The 16113-nt window shown below is 38.9% G+C and overlaps 1 protein-coding gene and 1 long non-coding RNA gene across 2 annotated transcripts in view; both read left to right on the forward strand.

The window, feature by feature from the left end:
- The window catches only part of LOC310736835, a 237456-nt gene that overhangs the window by 127767 nt on the left and 93576 nt on the right, over positions 1 to 16113 (forward strand). The window lies entirely within an intron of this gene.
- LOC310736766 (A disintegrin and metalloproteinase with thrombospondin motifs 2) overlaps positions 1 to 16113 on the forward strand; it is a 132031-nt gene that overhangs the window by 99795 nt on the left and 16123 nt on the right. The window contains exons 7-14 of the mRNA XM_083560573.1: positions 771 to 854; positions 8116 to 8272; positions 8433 to 8538; positions 8650 to 8793; positions 9289 to 9421; positions 14384 to 14497; positions 14614 to 14759; positions 15611 to 15786. Coding sequence (XP_083416699.1) covers positions 771 to 854; positions 8116 to 8272; positions 8433 to 8538; positions 8650 to 8793; positions 9289 to 9421; positions 14384 to 14497; positions 14614 to 14759; positions 15611 to 15786 — 1060 coding nt within the window. The remainder of the gene's footprint in view (positions 1 to 770; positions 855 to 8115; positions 8273 to 8432; positions 8539 to 8649; positions 8794 to 9288; positions 9422 to 14383; positions 14498 to 14613; positions 14760 to 15610; positions 15787 to 16113) is intronic.

Below are 16113 nucleotides of genomic sequence, written 5' to 3' on the forward strand. Positions count from 1 at the left end.
TCACCTGGTCAATACCATCCCTACAGTGAAGCATGGTGGTGGCAGCATCATGCTGTTTTTAAGCAGCAGGAACTGGGAGACTAGTCAAAGGGAAAGATGAATGCAGTGATGAAAGCCTGCTTCAACAACAGGACAGGACAACGACAGTAAGCATTCAGCCAAGATAACAAAGGAGTGGCTATCTGACTATGTTAATGTCCTTGAGTGGCCCAGCCAGAATGCAGACTTGAACACATTTGGAGAGGTTCTGCAAAGAAGAACGGGAGAAACTGCCCAAAAATAGGTGTGCCAAGCTTTTAGCATTATACTCAATTACAGCCTTAAGTCTTTTTCTTGCCAAAGGTGCTTGAACTTGAACTCTTCATGGAGCTGGCATTGTGCACAGAAGCACTGTCATACTGGAACAGGTTTGGGGTAGGTTGAGGTAGAAGTAACAGTATGTTGCATGCTAAATGATACAATAGATATATGCAGTCGATTAGATGCAAATGAAAATAATGGGGCCATTTGTGGCAGCACAAAGCCAGAGATTCAAGCCACAGCACTACCAAGCTGCCACTGTTGGGCACTTGAGCAAGGCCCTTAATCCTCTCTTCTCCAGGGGCATGGTATCCTGTCTGACCCTACACTCTGACCCATAGCTTCCTACCAAGCTGGGATTTTCCTGATGCATTTTCCCCCAAAAATAAATTTCTTAAATACATTTCTGTTTTGGCTCACTGAATGTTAGCCCTATATCAAATAGAGCCCATGTTTTTGTATCTCTCCAGGTGAATGAAATCTACCATGACCATTCTCTGGGAGCACGGATCAACGTGGTTCTGGTGCGGATCGTCTTGGTGGATGCTAAAAAGGTAAATCAGCATGTCACTGTTCTCTATTCAGGGGTTAATGGGACATCTGAGACAGCTTTCCACATATGGTACAATATAAAGGAAGTCTGGTAGAACAATAGAACACTAACATTATATAATGACCCATTACATATAATTAGGTCAAATAACCCTTTCCTGCATTTGGTTATCCCGGTTTCTGATCTTATCGCAGCATTTCTTAATGCTGTATCTCACTAGCTCTTCAAACTTTGATATTTTACCATAACCTATGGTTAGCTAGTTATCTTAACACCAGATTGCAAAATACATAGAGATTACATGAAATTATCAACTAAGCCAACTATTATTTCATCTGCAAATATGACAGTTAAACATTAAAACATGGCTACATAACTAGCTAACTATCCCACTATGTCATGTAACTTACATTTAACCATTAGTTCAAGCATTGCAAAGGCTTTTCACTTAGCTCCACCCACAAATATGTCTACTGAAATTAAAAGATTTAGCTACAGGATATATTACAAATATTCACTTTCTCTGTTAACTAAACTGTATATACAACTTTCCAAAACACTGCTCTACTGTGTACATCAAGTAGTACTGCATTTCTAGCAGACTCTCCAGGTGAAAGATTAAGTAACTTAAACGTAATTAGTTTAGTAGAAGAATGGGAAAGATGACTTTTGAACCACTTCAATGTATGCTTTAAAATAGATAGTATACCAGTGAAATTAACCAGCTATCTTGCTAAGTTGTAAAGTCTTTTATATTCAAGTCACATTCCGTTAGCTGAAGGTACCAATGGGGAAGGCTTGTACCAATCTCCACTCAGATATAACTATTGGACCATTAAATGTTTTTTTTTTTTTTTTTTTTTACACTTTTTTAAGGACATTTATATTGAATGTGAGTTACATAAAATGTACCTGGCTAAATGAATGTATGAACCAGCTTCATATATTTACTTGATGCATAGCTGACTAGCAAAGCTAGTAATGTAGCTAGCAATTACATCAAGGGGTCCCACACAGCTAGCTAAAATCAATTATTCTGTCCACAAATATATCTTTTAAAACAGTAATCAGTAATAGCAGCCTAAAGGTAAGCAATTTAGGCACCAGTCTGTTATATTTAAGCCTTTATTTTATTAAAATGTTTTAAGTTGACCAAATTCATATTGCATAAAAATCGGTTAAAACTGAGAACCTTGAAAGATGGTTGTCTAATACCAATATAGTGTACACTGTGGTACATTTTACTCTCATACACACTTGTTTGCTTGTTCATACACACACACACACACACACACACCCCTTTCCCTCCTCAGATGGACACCGTCCAAGCACTAGGGCATGTTTTTTTTTTTTTTTTTTCAATGGACTAATACTAAAAGCATGTTACTCCCAGGGGGAGCGCTTTCAAAGTAGCACACCTTCACAGCTCTGCACCAAAAACACACAGAACACTGATTTTATGCAATTGGCTTCTGGATGCCCCCTGAACCCCTTTCCTCATCATTTCCCAGTGGATCACAGAAAAGCATTCTGGGAAGTAGCTGCAAGATAAACAATCAATGATGGTGCTTCCTCGTTTGCGAACGCGTTGCTGTAAAATCTCTCTCTCTCTCTCACTCTTCCTGCTTGGTGTAAGAGGAGATGAGATGAGGATGTCCTGAGATTAATTGACACACTACCCCAACGCCCTCACCGCCATGATGGGCTTCTAAGACCCATCTGATCTTTGTGGCATTCGCATATCACACACACACACACACACACACACACACACACACACACACACACACACACACACACACACACACACACACACCTCACTGCACAAAGTTTTGTGTGTTGGCAAGAGGGAGTCTGAGCTTAGCTCGATCAATGAAGGTCAGTAATTGTAAGGAACTAACTTGAGATCAATCACCAGGTTCTGAAACCTTTCTCCTTTTTTTAAGTGACCTCATTTTTGGAAATTCATTTCATTAAGTAGAAATGGTTGTTCTTTCCTTAGTTACTGATTTATTAATTTTTGATGTAATACATTAAATGTGTGCCTTAATTTGCATTTGATGAAGGATTTCAGTTAACTGGAATCTACTTCTAGTGTCAGAACTAAACATTCTGTGGATCGTCGGAAAAAAGAACAACCTTACAACTAGTGCTGGAAGAAATGGAAATATATTATGTACCTGAAGACAATTGCTTAATTTTATCATGAAGGTTCTACAACATTTCACAGAAGGTTCCAAGTAGCACTTTGGGTAGTTAAAAACCTCGGTTAGAATTGTAAGCTTGCAGACGCACAAGTGAATTGATTCCTTTGTATTATATATTTATGACTATTATTGTAGAAGTGTAGGAATTAGTGTCTCTGATGTGGTATCAAAAGGTTTTGTTTAATATCTATGTTATTAACTACGTTTACACACTATCACGTTTCCTGGAAGTCTTTTTTTTTTCAAAGCGTGTCAAATACCTTCTGCTATTCACACTGGGTCTCCGCAACTGTCTCAAAACAGCGACCTTTGAGCTGGATCTTCTTCTTCTGGCGAGTCGACGATCATCATGCACAAGTTGCTGAATGGTTTAGATTTTTTCAGGGTTGAGCTCTTTGAAGGTCTTCCTGATCTCCCGTCGTATTTCAATGATGTTTGTCCGCTCTTGAAGCACACGTGCCACTCGAAACATCTCGAACGACTCATTGCAGCATCGCCGTATGTCAAATGTATGTAACATATTCAACATCAAATTTCTCTGTAGCAGAGGGTTAAGGGCCTTGCTCAAGGGCCCATGAGTGGCAGTTCGGCGATACTAGGAATTAAACCCCGACCTTCTGATGAGTAACCCAGAGCCTTAACCACTAAGCAACCACATCCTTTTACCAACCCAGTAACCTTGTGTAAAACCACAATTCAATTCATTTCATTAAGGAATAGTGCTTTTAACAATGGACAATGTCTCAAAGAAGCTTGACACAATGTAAGAATTGTAGAACAAAGTTTACTTATATTTAAATGTATCTGTATTTATCCCCAATGAGCAGCCTGGGGCAACTGTGACATGGAAAAACCTCCTTAGATGTTATGAGGATGAATCCTTGAGACGAACCGGACTACACCAAGAGTGTAATCATAAATGATTAAAACATTAAAAACACTACAATAAATGACAATAGTTTTGACATAATCATCTCTGCATGTCTGATATACAGCATGATGTGATACTCTGGATGACTTTAAACACAGCATTGGGGCAGATGGTGTCTCGTGCTGATTTAGAGCCTTTGTCTATCTGGATAAAAAAAAAAAAAACAACTGCCCCACATTTACCTGCCAGCCAAATCTTTTTTTATCAAGCATCCTTATCAGAGCATTGCTTTTTCAGCTCTCTAAACCTCCATTGAACCTTTTTCCACTTTTTTGTCTCTCATTTCCTATTTTTTTGTCACAAATATCTGCCTGCAATTCCATCATATCCATCCTTCTGTTTCTCATCCATGCCCCATCTACATGCCTTCGCCTCCTCAGGCCCAATCAGCATGCAGCCCTGCCTGTCTCAGCAGCAGGCTGTCCATCATCCCCAATTACTGTGGCAACCGTTGCCGGCAGCAGCAGCGCAAACTGATCAGCCAACTGACCCCGAGTACCTTAAACAAGGTTCCTACATCATGCATTTGTTTTCCCATCTGCTCTCTGGAGAAAGAGAGATGGAGTGTAGCTGTGTGTATGTGTGTGTATGTCCTTGAGCTGACACACCCAAAAAAAAAAAAAAAAAAAAACCTGGGAGAAAATGCGAGTGTGCGGATTTGGCTGATTTTAGACTAACAGAGATTAGGCGATTAGGATAGGAAGATTACATGGAGAGTTCAATCCAGTTAGATCTTAATCAGCGTCTGTGTGTTTTCTGAATAGGTGAAGACCAGACCTTGTTCTGTCATATTGACCTGTACAGTGTTGCCTCGGTGAAACATGTCTGAGACGAGTTAGTTCTCATTAACACTTAGATTATAGCAGCTACAAGCCCTCACTCTCTCATTGGCCTCCTGAAGACTTTTCTTTGGTGGAAAAAACTTTAAATGTTTAAACAAAGATAAGTAAGGTGCTTGTCACAGTCAAATTCTTTACTTGTCACAGTCAAATTCTTTCTTCATACTGTATATCCTAACGATGTAGGAAGCTGGGGTCAGAGCGCATTGTCAGGGCTGGAACCCCTGACCTTCTTACCAGTAACCCAGCACCTTAACCATTATGCTACCACTTTCCACGACATCAGAAAAGGTTTAGCATGACGGGATATGCTAATCTTATGCAGATGGTCCCTGAATTACGATTTTTCTATCTTATGATGCTGATAGCAATATTACAAAATTGTACGAATATTAAAAGTTTTGCAAATATCGCAGCTTATGCTCCGGCCTCCACTCGTGAACCGTGTCCACTGCCACATACATATATACTGTATAGTTTATACAGTACGGTACTGTAAATTGCTCTGATTGATAAATTATGTACTGTCATTTATTAAATTATTATCAAAATTACAGTATATTACTTCATTCTGATCACCATTCTTAAAGACTCTTTAAAAAGAAGGCTAGGCCATGTTTCGACTTACGATATTTTCAAGTTACGAAGTGGTCATCGGAACGCGTCCCCATCGTAAGACAGGGACTACTCGTATAGTATTATTATAATGATTAGACCTGCTCATTAAGATGTATAATCATTAATTTATGATCGGTATATAAACATATATATGAAGTTGTATTAGTGCAGTATGTGTGTGAGGCACAATATGCGAGAGAATTCACAAACTGGAATATGTACATTGTATTTGCAATGGTATAAAGTTTTATGCAGGAATATAATGAGAGACATTTATAAGTACGTCTTGCACTAGATTACACTGTAAATATGACAAGTATGTAGTGATTTTACTCTTTTCTTTTCTACGTTTTTTGTCAGTCGTTTTTATTATTAGTGCTTAATTACATATGGAATCCACCAAACATTCACAAGTTCCTGGGACTTCTGTGAAAACATATTAGCCTGAGCATATTAAAAATATCTCTGAATTGATCTGCTGTCAGAAATGACCTGATATAAAACAATCTCGACACCTCCTGACCAATCAGATTTAAGGAATCCAACCTCCCCATGATCGAAAAAGATACGACCCATGATTCCGGGTGGGACAAAATCAAGAAAGGTATCACAAGTGTGGGATAAAAGCTAAAAAATATGCCTTATGAAGCCATTTAACCAGGCCCAGTGCAAGATATTGGTTCTTCTCCTGCTGAAATATTTAGTAAGCACTCACTAAAATAGTCCTCTGCTATTTTAATAAGTGATGATAGCGTGATTAGCACTACGAGTGATGTTAAGAGTGACAGCTTTGGTGTGAGTACAGCTTGTAGCACTCGGCATCACAACACCAACGTCGCTCTCTACTGGCCGGATCTGATCATCGCACTTGTGTTTGTTTTTTTGAGCGTTCTCCTCCCTGGGTCCATGAACTCAGCAGAGTGGAAAGGGAGGAAGTCGGTTTCAGGACACACATCTGGAAATGATCTTGGGCTTGCGGTGGCCACGTCACAGCACAAGTTGGAGTAATGTTTTGAATCCCTGAGTGGAACGGTCGTGGAACAGCAGCGTGACCTGTGTATTACTATTTAATGTCACATTTTTCATTTGGTTTCGAAGACCGAATTGTGTTTTAACTGTGTGTCTAAAAGAAGACTAATTTCACCCTTTTCTGTAACTTTTTTTTACACAGAACCAAAAAGCAGAAATCTGATACCATTATACAGATTTTATGTACATAAACTTGACTTGATAAAGCAGACCATCTCTTTTCCCGTTTAATTATAATATTATTATTATTATTATTATTATTATTATTATTATGAAACCCAAAGTTTTCCAAACCCTGGTCTTTTCATGCGCCAAACTCACCACAGACCTTCAGCCTGTTCTGACTTAGTGTGCTTTCCTGGCTTTTGTGTAACTTTTCTAACTGATCGGAATCACGCTTTTCCGATCATAGCCAACATTTTTATTGACTTCCATTGAAAACATTGGACTGTTGACACACACGCACACTAAACCCAGTACAGCCTTTACTGTTCTTAGTTATCAAGCTGTATTTTTCTGAATGGAATTTGAATCTGAACGTCTTTCCCTTTTCAAAAAAGGCAAATTGGGAACATTTCTTATTGACTTCCATTGTTCCAATAAAAAAAGGTTAATTGAAATTCTGCATTGTTTAAGAGAAACTTTTACATGCACATTCACCGGACACGGCACAGTCCTTCAGACTTTGCATGCTCCTCATTTACATTTACACTTATGGTATCTGGCAGATGCTCTAATTTATCTTATTCATAAAACTGAGCAGCTATGGTGTAAAAGGCCTCGCACAAGAGTCCAGGAGTGGCAGCTTGGTGTGGCTGGGATTTAAACTCATGAGCTTCGGATCCAAAGTGGTTTAAGGCCTAAACCACTAAGCTAAAACCTCCTCTGTCGCATGTGTATATTTTGACCCGATCTGACTTACTGTACAACCATAGCTGATTATCCAATATCACAAAACCTTCCATAGATTCACAATTGACCAAATATTCAGAGCCTGGACTATCAACAATGCCAAACACACACACACACACACACACACACACACACACACACACACACACACACACACACACACACACACACACACACTTACTTCTCACTCCTTCTGTTTTTCTACTAATAACACACTCTCTCTATCAGTCTACTGGATTACTCTATCACTCTATTTGCCTTCTATCTTACCTACCAGTAATTGTCCAACATCAACATTTGCCATGAAGAATTTTACTTATCTAGTTGAACTTAATGTCTTTTTAAGTGAGTATCTATAAGCTGAGAACTGCTCTCACTCCCCACCCACTTTTCAGAAAACTGTTTATGTTTGTATGGGACAAGAACAGAGGAACATGATACCAGTTCACTTACATTTATAAACTCAGCTTGAACTTCAGTTTTATCTCCTTTGAATTTAGTCCATGAGTCTAGAAACACTGCACAACCCAGCGCACAGCCAGTAGAACAGGACTATTTGAAGCCTGAGCGTTTAATATTCATATATTTGGTTTATTGTTTTTTGACATTTAATAAGAAATTACGAAACATTAGATTCTATTTGAAACTATTTTCACTTCTCAGCTGATTTGGGATGTTAATTTTGTAAGTCAGTCAGAATGATATATTTTTTGGCTTTGATTCCAGTCTACGAATCTGATCGAGCTGGGAAACCCGTCTCAGAGTCTGGAGAATGTGTGCCGCTGGGCGTTTGAGCAGCAAAGGAAGGACACTAACGACAAAGACTACCATGACCATGCCATTTTCCTTACACGCCAAGAGTTCGGACCAACAGGGATGCAGGGTACTGGAGACACACACACACACACACACACACACACACACACACACACACACACACACACACACACACACACACACATATATGTATATCTCAGATGTCTGCTGAAATCTTATAGAGTTCATTGTGAGCCCCTTAATCAATTTGCGATGTGTTTTATCAGGATATGCTCCCGTGACTGGTATGTGTCATCCAGTCAGAAGCTGCACTTTAAACCACGAGGACGGTTTCTCTTCTGCCTTTGTGGTGGCTCACGAGACCGGTCATGTGTAAGTATCTGTCCACCTGCACTCTTTTACGCTCCAAAATCTATCTTAAAACCTTTACAACTTTACTATGCAATTATATTGTGTCAAATATATTGTGTGTGTGTGTTGTAGGCTGGGAATGGAGCATGATGGTCAGGGGAATCGATGTGGGGATGAGGTGCAGATGGGCAGCATCATGGCTCCCCTGGTGCAGGCTGCATTTCATAGGTTCCACTGGTCTCGCTGTAGCCAGCAGGAACTGGGCCGCTATTTACAGTGAGGGAACACACACACATACAGTACACACACACACACACACACACACACACACACACACACACACACACACACACACACACAAACAAAGAACTTCCTGTGGTCAGCAGGAGCTGGATTGCTATTTAGAGTGCTCACACACATGCGTTCACTTACACACACATACACACATAGCACCTCCACTGGCCCACAGGAGCTGGGATTCTACTTAAAGTAAAACTGAAGACACACACACACACACACACACACACACACACACACACACACACACACACACACACACACACACACACACACACACATACTGCGCCTCTACACACAGAGCACTTCCAGTGGTCAGCAGAAGCTGTATTCCTATTTACAGTACACACCTACAGATAATGAAGAAATGAATTAACTTACTGTCCAGTTTTGTATAGTTATGAATTTTCTATTACTGTTTAATTTCATTTAAAAAAATTTTTTTTACGTGCCACGATATGCTCCTTTATGCAGCTCGTATGACTGCCTGAGGGACGACCCGTTTGAGCACACGTGGGAGGAGCTGCCCCAGCTGCCAGGCCTGCACTACTCCATGAACGAGCAGTGTCGCTTTGACTTCGGCGCCGGATACATGATGTGCACAGCGGTAAGTGACCGTCCCCAATCCCCCCAACCCCTTTAAACACACTTTTGCCCCCTGACACTATAATGCATTATGGAGTGCTTCTACAGCATCTCAGGACTGCTGTGAGCATGTATAACTCCACTTCTGATCATTTCTTTTTATTTCGAGTCAGTCATGGTTTCATTGTGGAGCGATGCAGAAAAATCACTCGGCCATGTTATACATGCTGCCACTTATAATGCATTATAAGTCAACATCACTAGGTCTGTGGGTGGAGCCTCTGAGACTTATAAAGTAATGATTAAGGAAATGTGTGGAGAAGTTGCACCCATTCGCACACACACACACACACACACACACACACACACACACACACACACACACACACACACACATTAAATCCTATTCTATTATTGCTATGCAATCCAGAGCTTATTCATTTTCTATAATCACATATACAACCCCAACTGAAAAAAGTTGGAACACTGTGTAAAATGTAAATAAAAAGCAATGATGCATTTTGAAGCATTTTATGATGTAAATCTTATAAACCCATATTCTATTTACAATAAAACAAGATACGGAGGAGACCAGTTGCTGAAGTTTTGGGAGACGAATGTTGTTCCATATGGGTCTGATACAGGATTCTACCTGCTCAACAGTTCTGGGTGTCCTTTGTTGTGTTTTGCGTTTAATGATGCACCAAATGTTTTTATTCACCCGGACTCTTCTACTACAAAGTGATGCTATTTTAATAGATGCAGTATGTAGCTGGCATTGTCTTGGTTAAAGATGCAAGGTCTTCCCCATTTCAACGGCACTAAAGCACTCGCATACCATCAGAGATGCGGCTTTTTGAACTGAGCGCTAATAATAAGACGGATGGTCTTTAGTTAAAAGGACGTGGTGTCCACGGTTTTTAAAAATAAACTGAAATATTGATTTGTCTGACCACAGAACAGATTTCCACTTTGCCCCAGTATATATTAAATGAGCTTTGGTCCAGAGAAGATAGTGTTTTTTTTTTTTTTTGGATCATGTTCACGCAAAATTACCTTGGGTTGATTTTTTTCAGTTTAAACATTTTAATGTTTTCTATGTTTCTGTGCTGTGAATAAAATATGGGTTTGTATTGGTTCTGGTTGTATGTACATTTTACCCAGTCTGCCAACTTTTTTAGAATTGGGGTTGTATAAATTATATATTTATATATTTAGAGATAATACAGAATAGTCCGATGCAGCTTTTATTTCTAGCATTTGAATTTTTTTAAATACAGTGCATAGAAAGTATTCACAGCGCTTCACCTTTTCCACATTTTATTTTACAGCCTTATTCCGAAATGGATTCAATTAATTATTTTCCTTAAAATTCTACAAACAATACCCCATAATGACAGCGTGAAAGAAGTGTGTTTATAATCTTTGCAAATTTATAAACAAAAAAAAAGGAAAAAAAGAAAAATCACATGTACATAAGTATTCACAGTCTTTGCCATTCGAAAACGTTCGCAGTCGTCCCGTAGCCACTTCTTTGTTATCTTGGCTGTGTGTTTAGGGTTGTTGTCCTGTTGGAAGATAACACCCCAGTCTGAGGTCCAGAGCGCTCTGGAGCAGGTTTTCATCAAGGACGTCTCTGTACATTGCTGCATTCATCTTTCCCTCTATCCTGACTAGTCTCCAAGTTCCTGCTGCTGAAAAACATCCCCACAGCATGAGGCTGCCACCACCATGCTTTACTGTAGGGATGGTATTGGCCAGGTGATACGCGGTGCCTGGTTTCCTCCAGACATGATGCTTGGCATTCAGGCCAAAGAGTTCAATCTTTGTTTCATCAGAACAGAGAATTTTGTTTCTCATTAACTGAGAGTCCTTCAGGTGCCTTTTAGCAAAATCCAGGAGGGCTGAAATGTGCCTTATACTAAAGAGTGGCTTCCATCTGGCCACGTACCATACAGGCCTGATTGGTGAAGTGCTGCAGAGATGGTTGTTCTTCTGGAAGGTTCTCCTCTATCCACAGAGACGCGGTGGAGCTCTGTCTGGCCAGACGGTTTAGTTCTAAAAAGAGTCCAGGTGGTTCCAAACTACTTCCATTTACAGATGATGGAGGCCTCTGTGCTCTTTGGGATCTTCTGTGCCTTGATACAATCCTGTCTCCGAGGTCTACAGACAATTCCTTTGGACTTCATGGCTTGGTTTGTCTACTGATGCAGAGTTAACTGTGGGAACTTATATAGACAGGTGTGTGCCTTTCCAAATCATGTCCAATCAACTGAATTTACCACAGGTGGACTCCAATCAATTTGTAGAAACATCTCAAGGATGATCAGTGGAAACATAAATTTGCAAATGTTTCAAACAAACTTCTTTCATGCTGTCATAATGGGGTATCCATTGTAGAATTTTGTAGAAAATAATGAATTGAATCTATTTTAGAATAAGGCTTTAACAACAAAATGTGGACAAAGTGAGGTGTTGTGAATACTTTCAGGATGCTCTGTAAATCTTCTCAGGCAGTGCACACTTCTGCAAGGTCTGTGCTTTACTCTCTTGTCAAACCGTTCCCTTAGCTGCAAAAGGTGGGGCCATCAGGAGCACAGGTAAGGGAAGGCATCGCCCAGCCACATGACCACGCCTCCACGTGTCATCCCCAGTCCATCACTATTCCATCACATGTTTGACTTTGTCGATGCATTACTTCGATCACATCACATCAAGCTGACTCCAAACATCTTCATAATTTTTTATATACTCACGCTGATTCGAGTTAACGTCAAATATCACATGACCAATTTATATCCTATTTATTTATAATTGAAAAAAAATCTCTTTGGCCATTCATGCGTTTTCTCTCAGGCATCTGTAGTATGTTCTTATATTCCATTCATCTTTGATGACTAGCGATGACATGAAAATCCCTGATGATGCTGATGCTAAAGAATTTAATCAGTAAATTGAATTTATTGAGTGTTTTTGGTGTCAGTTAGCAAGAAATAACTGTTTGCCACAATTTTACATTTAGGTGCATATTATTTAATGAATTTCTTGTATAGGATACATTAAAATTTGCAAATCACAAAGTCCATATGATGTATGATTTAGCGATTATAGATAATTTATAATTATTTTAATGTATAAGTGTGTGTATATACAGTACAAACCAAAAGTTTGGACACACCTTCTCATTCAAAGAGTTTTCTTTATTTTCATGACTATGAAAATTGTAGATTCACACTGAAGGCATCAAAACTATGAATTAACACATGTGGAATTATATATGGAATTATATACATAACAAAAAAGTGTGAAACAACTGGAAATATGTCATTGTAGGTTCTTCAAAGTAGCCACCTTTTGCTTAGATTACTGCTTTGCACACTCTTGATGCCTACTTTGAAGAACCTACAATAATTATTTTTTTTTGTTATGTATATAATTCCACATGTGTTAATTCATAGTTTTGATGCCTTCAGTGTGACTCTACAATTTTCATAGTCATGAAAATAAAGAAAACTCTTTGAATGAGCAGGTGTGTCCAAACTTTTGGTCTGTATTGTATATATAATATATATAAACTTTTGGTCTGTATTGTATATATAATATATATAAACTTTTGGTCTGTACTGTATATATACTTATATACTGTTCGTTTATCTCACACAGTTAATTGAACATTATACAATATACAACAAAAGTTTGTGGACAACTGACCATAAGATTTGTATGAGACTTGTGCTCATTAAGCCACAAAGGTGTTAGTAAAGTCAGGTACTGATACAGGTGAGGTGAGGAGGCCTGGGGTGCATTCAGCATGAAAAATTCATCCCAAAGTTGCTCAGCAGGGTTGAGGTCAGCGTTCTATAGCAGGCCACTCAAGAGCTTTTACTTCGACCTATGTAAAGCATACTGTACACAATACTGTCAAACGTTTGATTTGGGCATTGCATTCCACATTTAGTCCCAATTTATATTAACCTTCTTGGAAGATGTTCCACTAGATTTTGATGTGCTTGTCAAGATTTGTGTCTTGGGGTTTTTTCACTTCAACCCATGTAAACCACAGAGTCATTGTCATGCTGGAACAAGTTTGGGTCTTCTAGTTTAGGTGAATGGAAAATATGATACAATCGAATGCCTTTAACTATGTTGTAACAGTTTGCGAAAGAACCACATACGGCTGGAAAAGTCAGGTGTCCCAATACATTTGTCCGTATAGTGTATCTTCATGGAGCTAGCTTTGCGGAGAGGAGCAGTGTCATGCTGGAACAAGTTTGCGTCTCATAGTTGAAGTGAAGAGAAACTTTACACGGGGAAAGCCCAGTTTAGGAGAAAACATTATGTCAAGAAAACAGGGACAATTTTTTTTTTTTCAAAAGAACGCAATAATCATTTTGTTTTGTTCATCTCGTTTTGCTCTCATTCATGTCTAAACCTAAGTGGTGGTCATGTGGCATTGCTAACATTTGTAAGCAGACTGTGATGTTGGTCTAACGCTGTCAGAATTGCCATGACTGAAAATGCGTTTTTTTGTTTTTTTTATCCGTCATTGCTATGGTTTTGGTTTGCATGAAGCAGCTTTTGTTCTGACACACTGTTAAGTCAGACAGTAACTCTTTAAGGATCACTGTTATTTTTATGTACAGCAGTTGCTCAAAGTATCGCTCACATATCATCTGCTCACCGTGGTTCGATACCGAGTTACCATAGCCTTTTTTCATCTACTTAATCCAATCTGGCATGAGAGCAGTCAATGCCAGTGATTGTAGCCATTTTTTTATTTATTTGTATGACATTGAAAGACAAATTTCGATTCAAGATAAGTGCCATCCAAGCCATTTACCAGATTATAACAGACTGCCTTAAAGTGTTGCTGCCAAATGATCTGTTGTTCTGTCCCTTATTTGAAGCGATATGTACACATTGATAGAAACAAGGTTCTCTGTCTATGGTGTCAATAATGTCGCATGTGCTTGTTCTTCCTCAGTACCGCCCCTTTGACCCATGTAAGCAGCTGTGGTGTGCTCATCCAGACAATCCCTTTTTCTGCAAGACCAAAAAAGGACCGCCGATCGACGGCACCATATGCGGTGACGGCAAGGTGCTTAGTCATTTATACAAATATGCTGCAAAAAAAAAACAGCTCTGTCATCACACGATTCTTATTTTTAGTGCTTAATTTGTGCCTCTCTGTCTTTGTCTCGCTCTCGGTTTTAGCACTGCTTTAAAGGGCACTGCATGTGGCTGACTCCTGACATCATAAAGCGAGATGGGAACTGGGGCATGTGGAGCGAGTACGGGGCCTGCAATCGGCCCTGCGGCAGAGGACTACAATTTCGCACTCGTGCATGTGACAATCCACGGTATGTGTGCAACAATGTAAATCGAATTCGCCTCACATTTTGAGGTCTGGTTTGAATTCTATCTCTGCCTCTGCATGTTCTCTTAATTAATAGGGTTTTCCTCAGGGTACTCTGGTTTTCTCTTCCAGTCCAAAGATATGTTGGCTAATTGTAGGGTAAAATTAAACCAGTATTATTTGATTGTTTGTGGAGTTTTTCTTTAAAATAGTAGAGGACATAACACACTTATTACATTAGTGTCTTACCATCAGAGGTTCAATGACGACTTGAAAATCATCCTTGAGTAAAAATATTGCAAAACAGATTTTACTCATATTGAACGTTGGCTCAGAGATGCACTAGTACTCATTAGGACACGTTAATAAAAGACACATGTTTTTCTTTAAATTGTACACCTCAACATTGCATTTACCATCAACAAAACAGCCTCTTTAACATGCCAGAATGAAAAAAATTAAAGTAGAAAAGCAGTCTTTCAAAAAAGGCTAAAAAACCAAATACAATTACAGTATCATGTCAGTATCAGTATCAAGTAGAAGAACTCTTAGTATTCAATAAAAAAAAAAAACAATTATTTAGATAAAGTAAAACCAAATATTCAGAGCTGACTGATTGATTGCAATGTAATTGATAATGGTTATTGTCAATTAAAATATAGTGGAGTAAAAGTTACATATATTAAATCATAAATTAAGTAAAGTAGTAAAGTAAAAAAGTAAAAGCTGCTTATATTGTTGATTCTTAGAAAAACTAGAAAGTATCCATTAAATTACTTATGTACAATAAAAGTACATTTACTCATTTACACCACTGCTTACTATGACCTGTTTTACTTTATCCATCTTCTGCAGTCCTGCAAATGGTGGACGCACCTGCCCAGGCTCTAACTACCAGTTCCAGGTGTGTAACACTCATGAGTGTGAGGATCCGTACCGGGACTACAGAGCCGAGCAGTGCAGCTTCATGGACAGCAAGTTTGAGTACCACAACATGAAACACCACTGGCTGCCTTATGAGCACCCTGACCGTGAGTTTCCAAACAACAAAAAAAGACAATAGTCAGAGTGAAGTGATAAGAAAGCAGTAAGGATTTAACATTCACATCAAAAATAACATTGATTCCAACAATGTAACTTTCGAGTTAAGCGCTAGTCTGATGCTGTGTATGAGTTAGCTACGTAGCATGGAGTTTGAGTTAGACAGAAGCGTATCTCAGCTAAATGCAATTCTCAGGATTTACTTACGGATTTACTTCTCAGGATTTCCCTATGATATTTTCTTGACCAACAAGCAGGGTTGTGTGTGTATAGATGAAAAATATAGAATATGTGTATAGATGAAAAATATAAAATGA

This window comes from Silurus aristotelis (genome assembly GCF_946808225.1).
Source record: "Silurus aristotelis genome assembly, chromosome: 14".
Taxonomy (NCBI): domain Eukaryota; kingdom Metazoa; phylum Chordata; class Actinopteri; order Siluriformes; family Siluridae; genus Silurus; species Silurus aristotelis.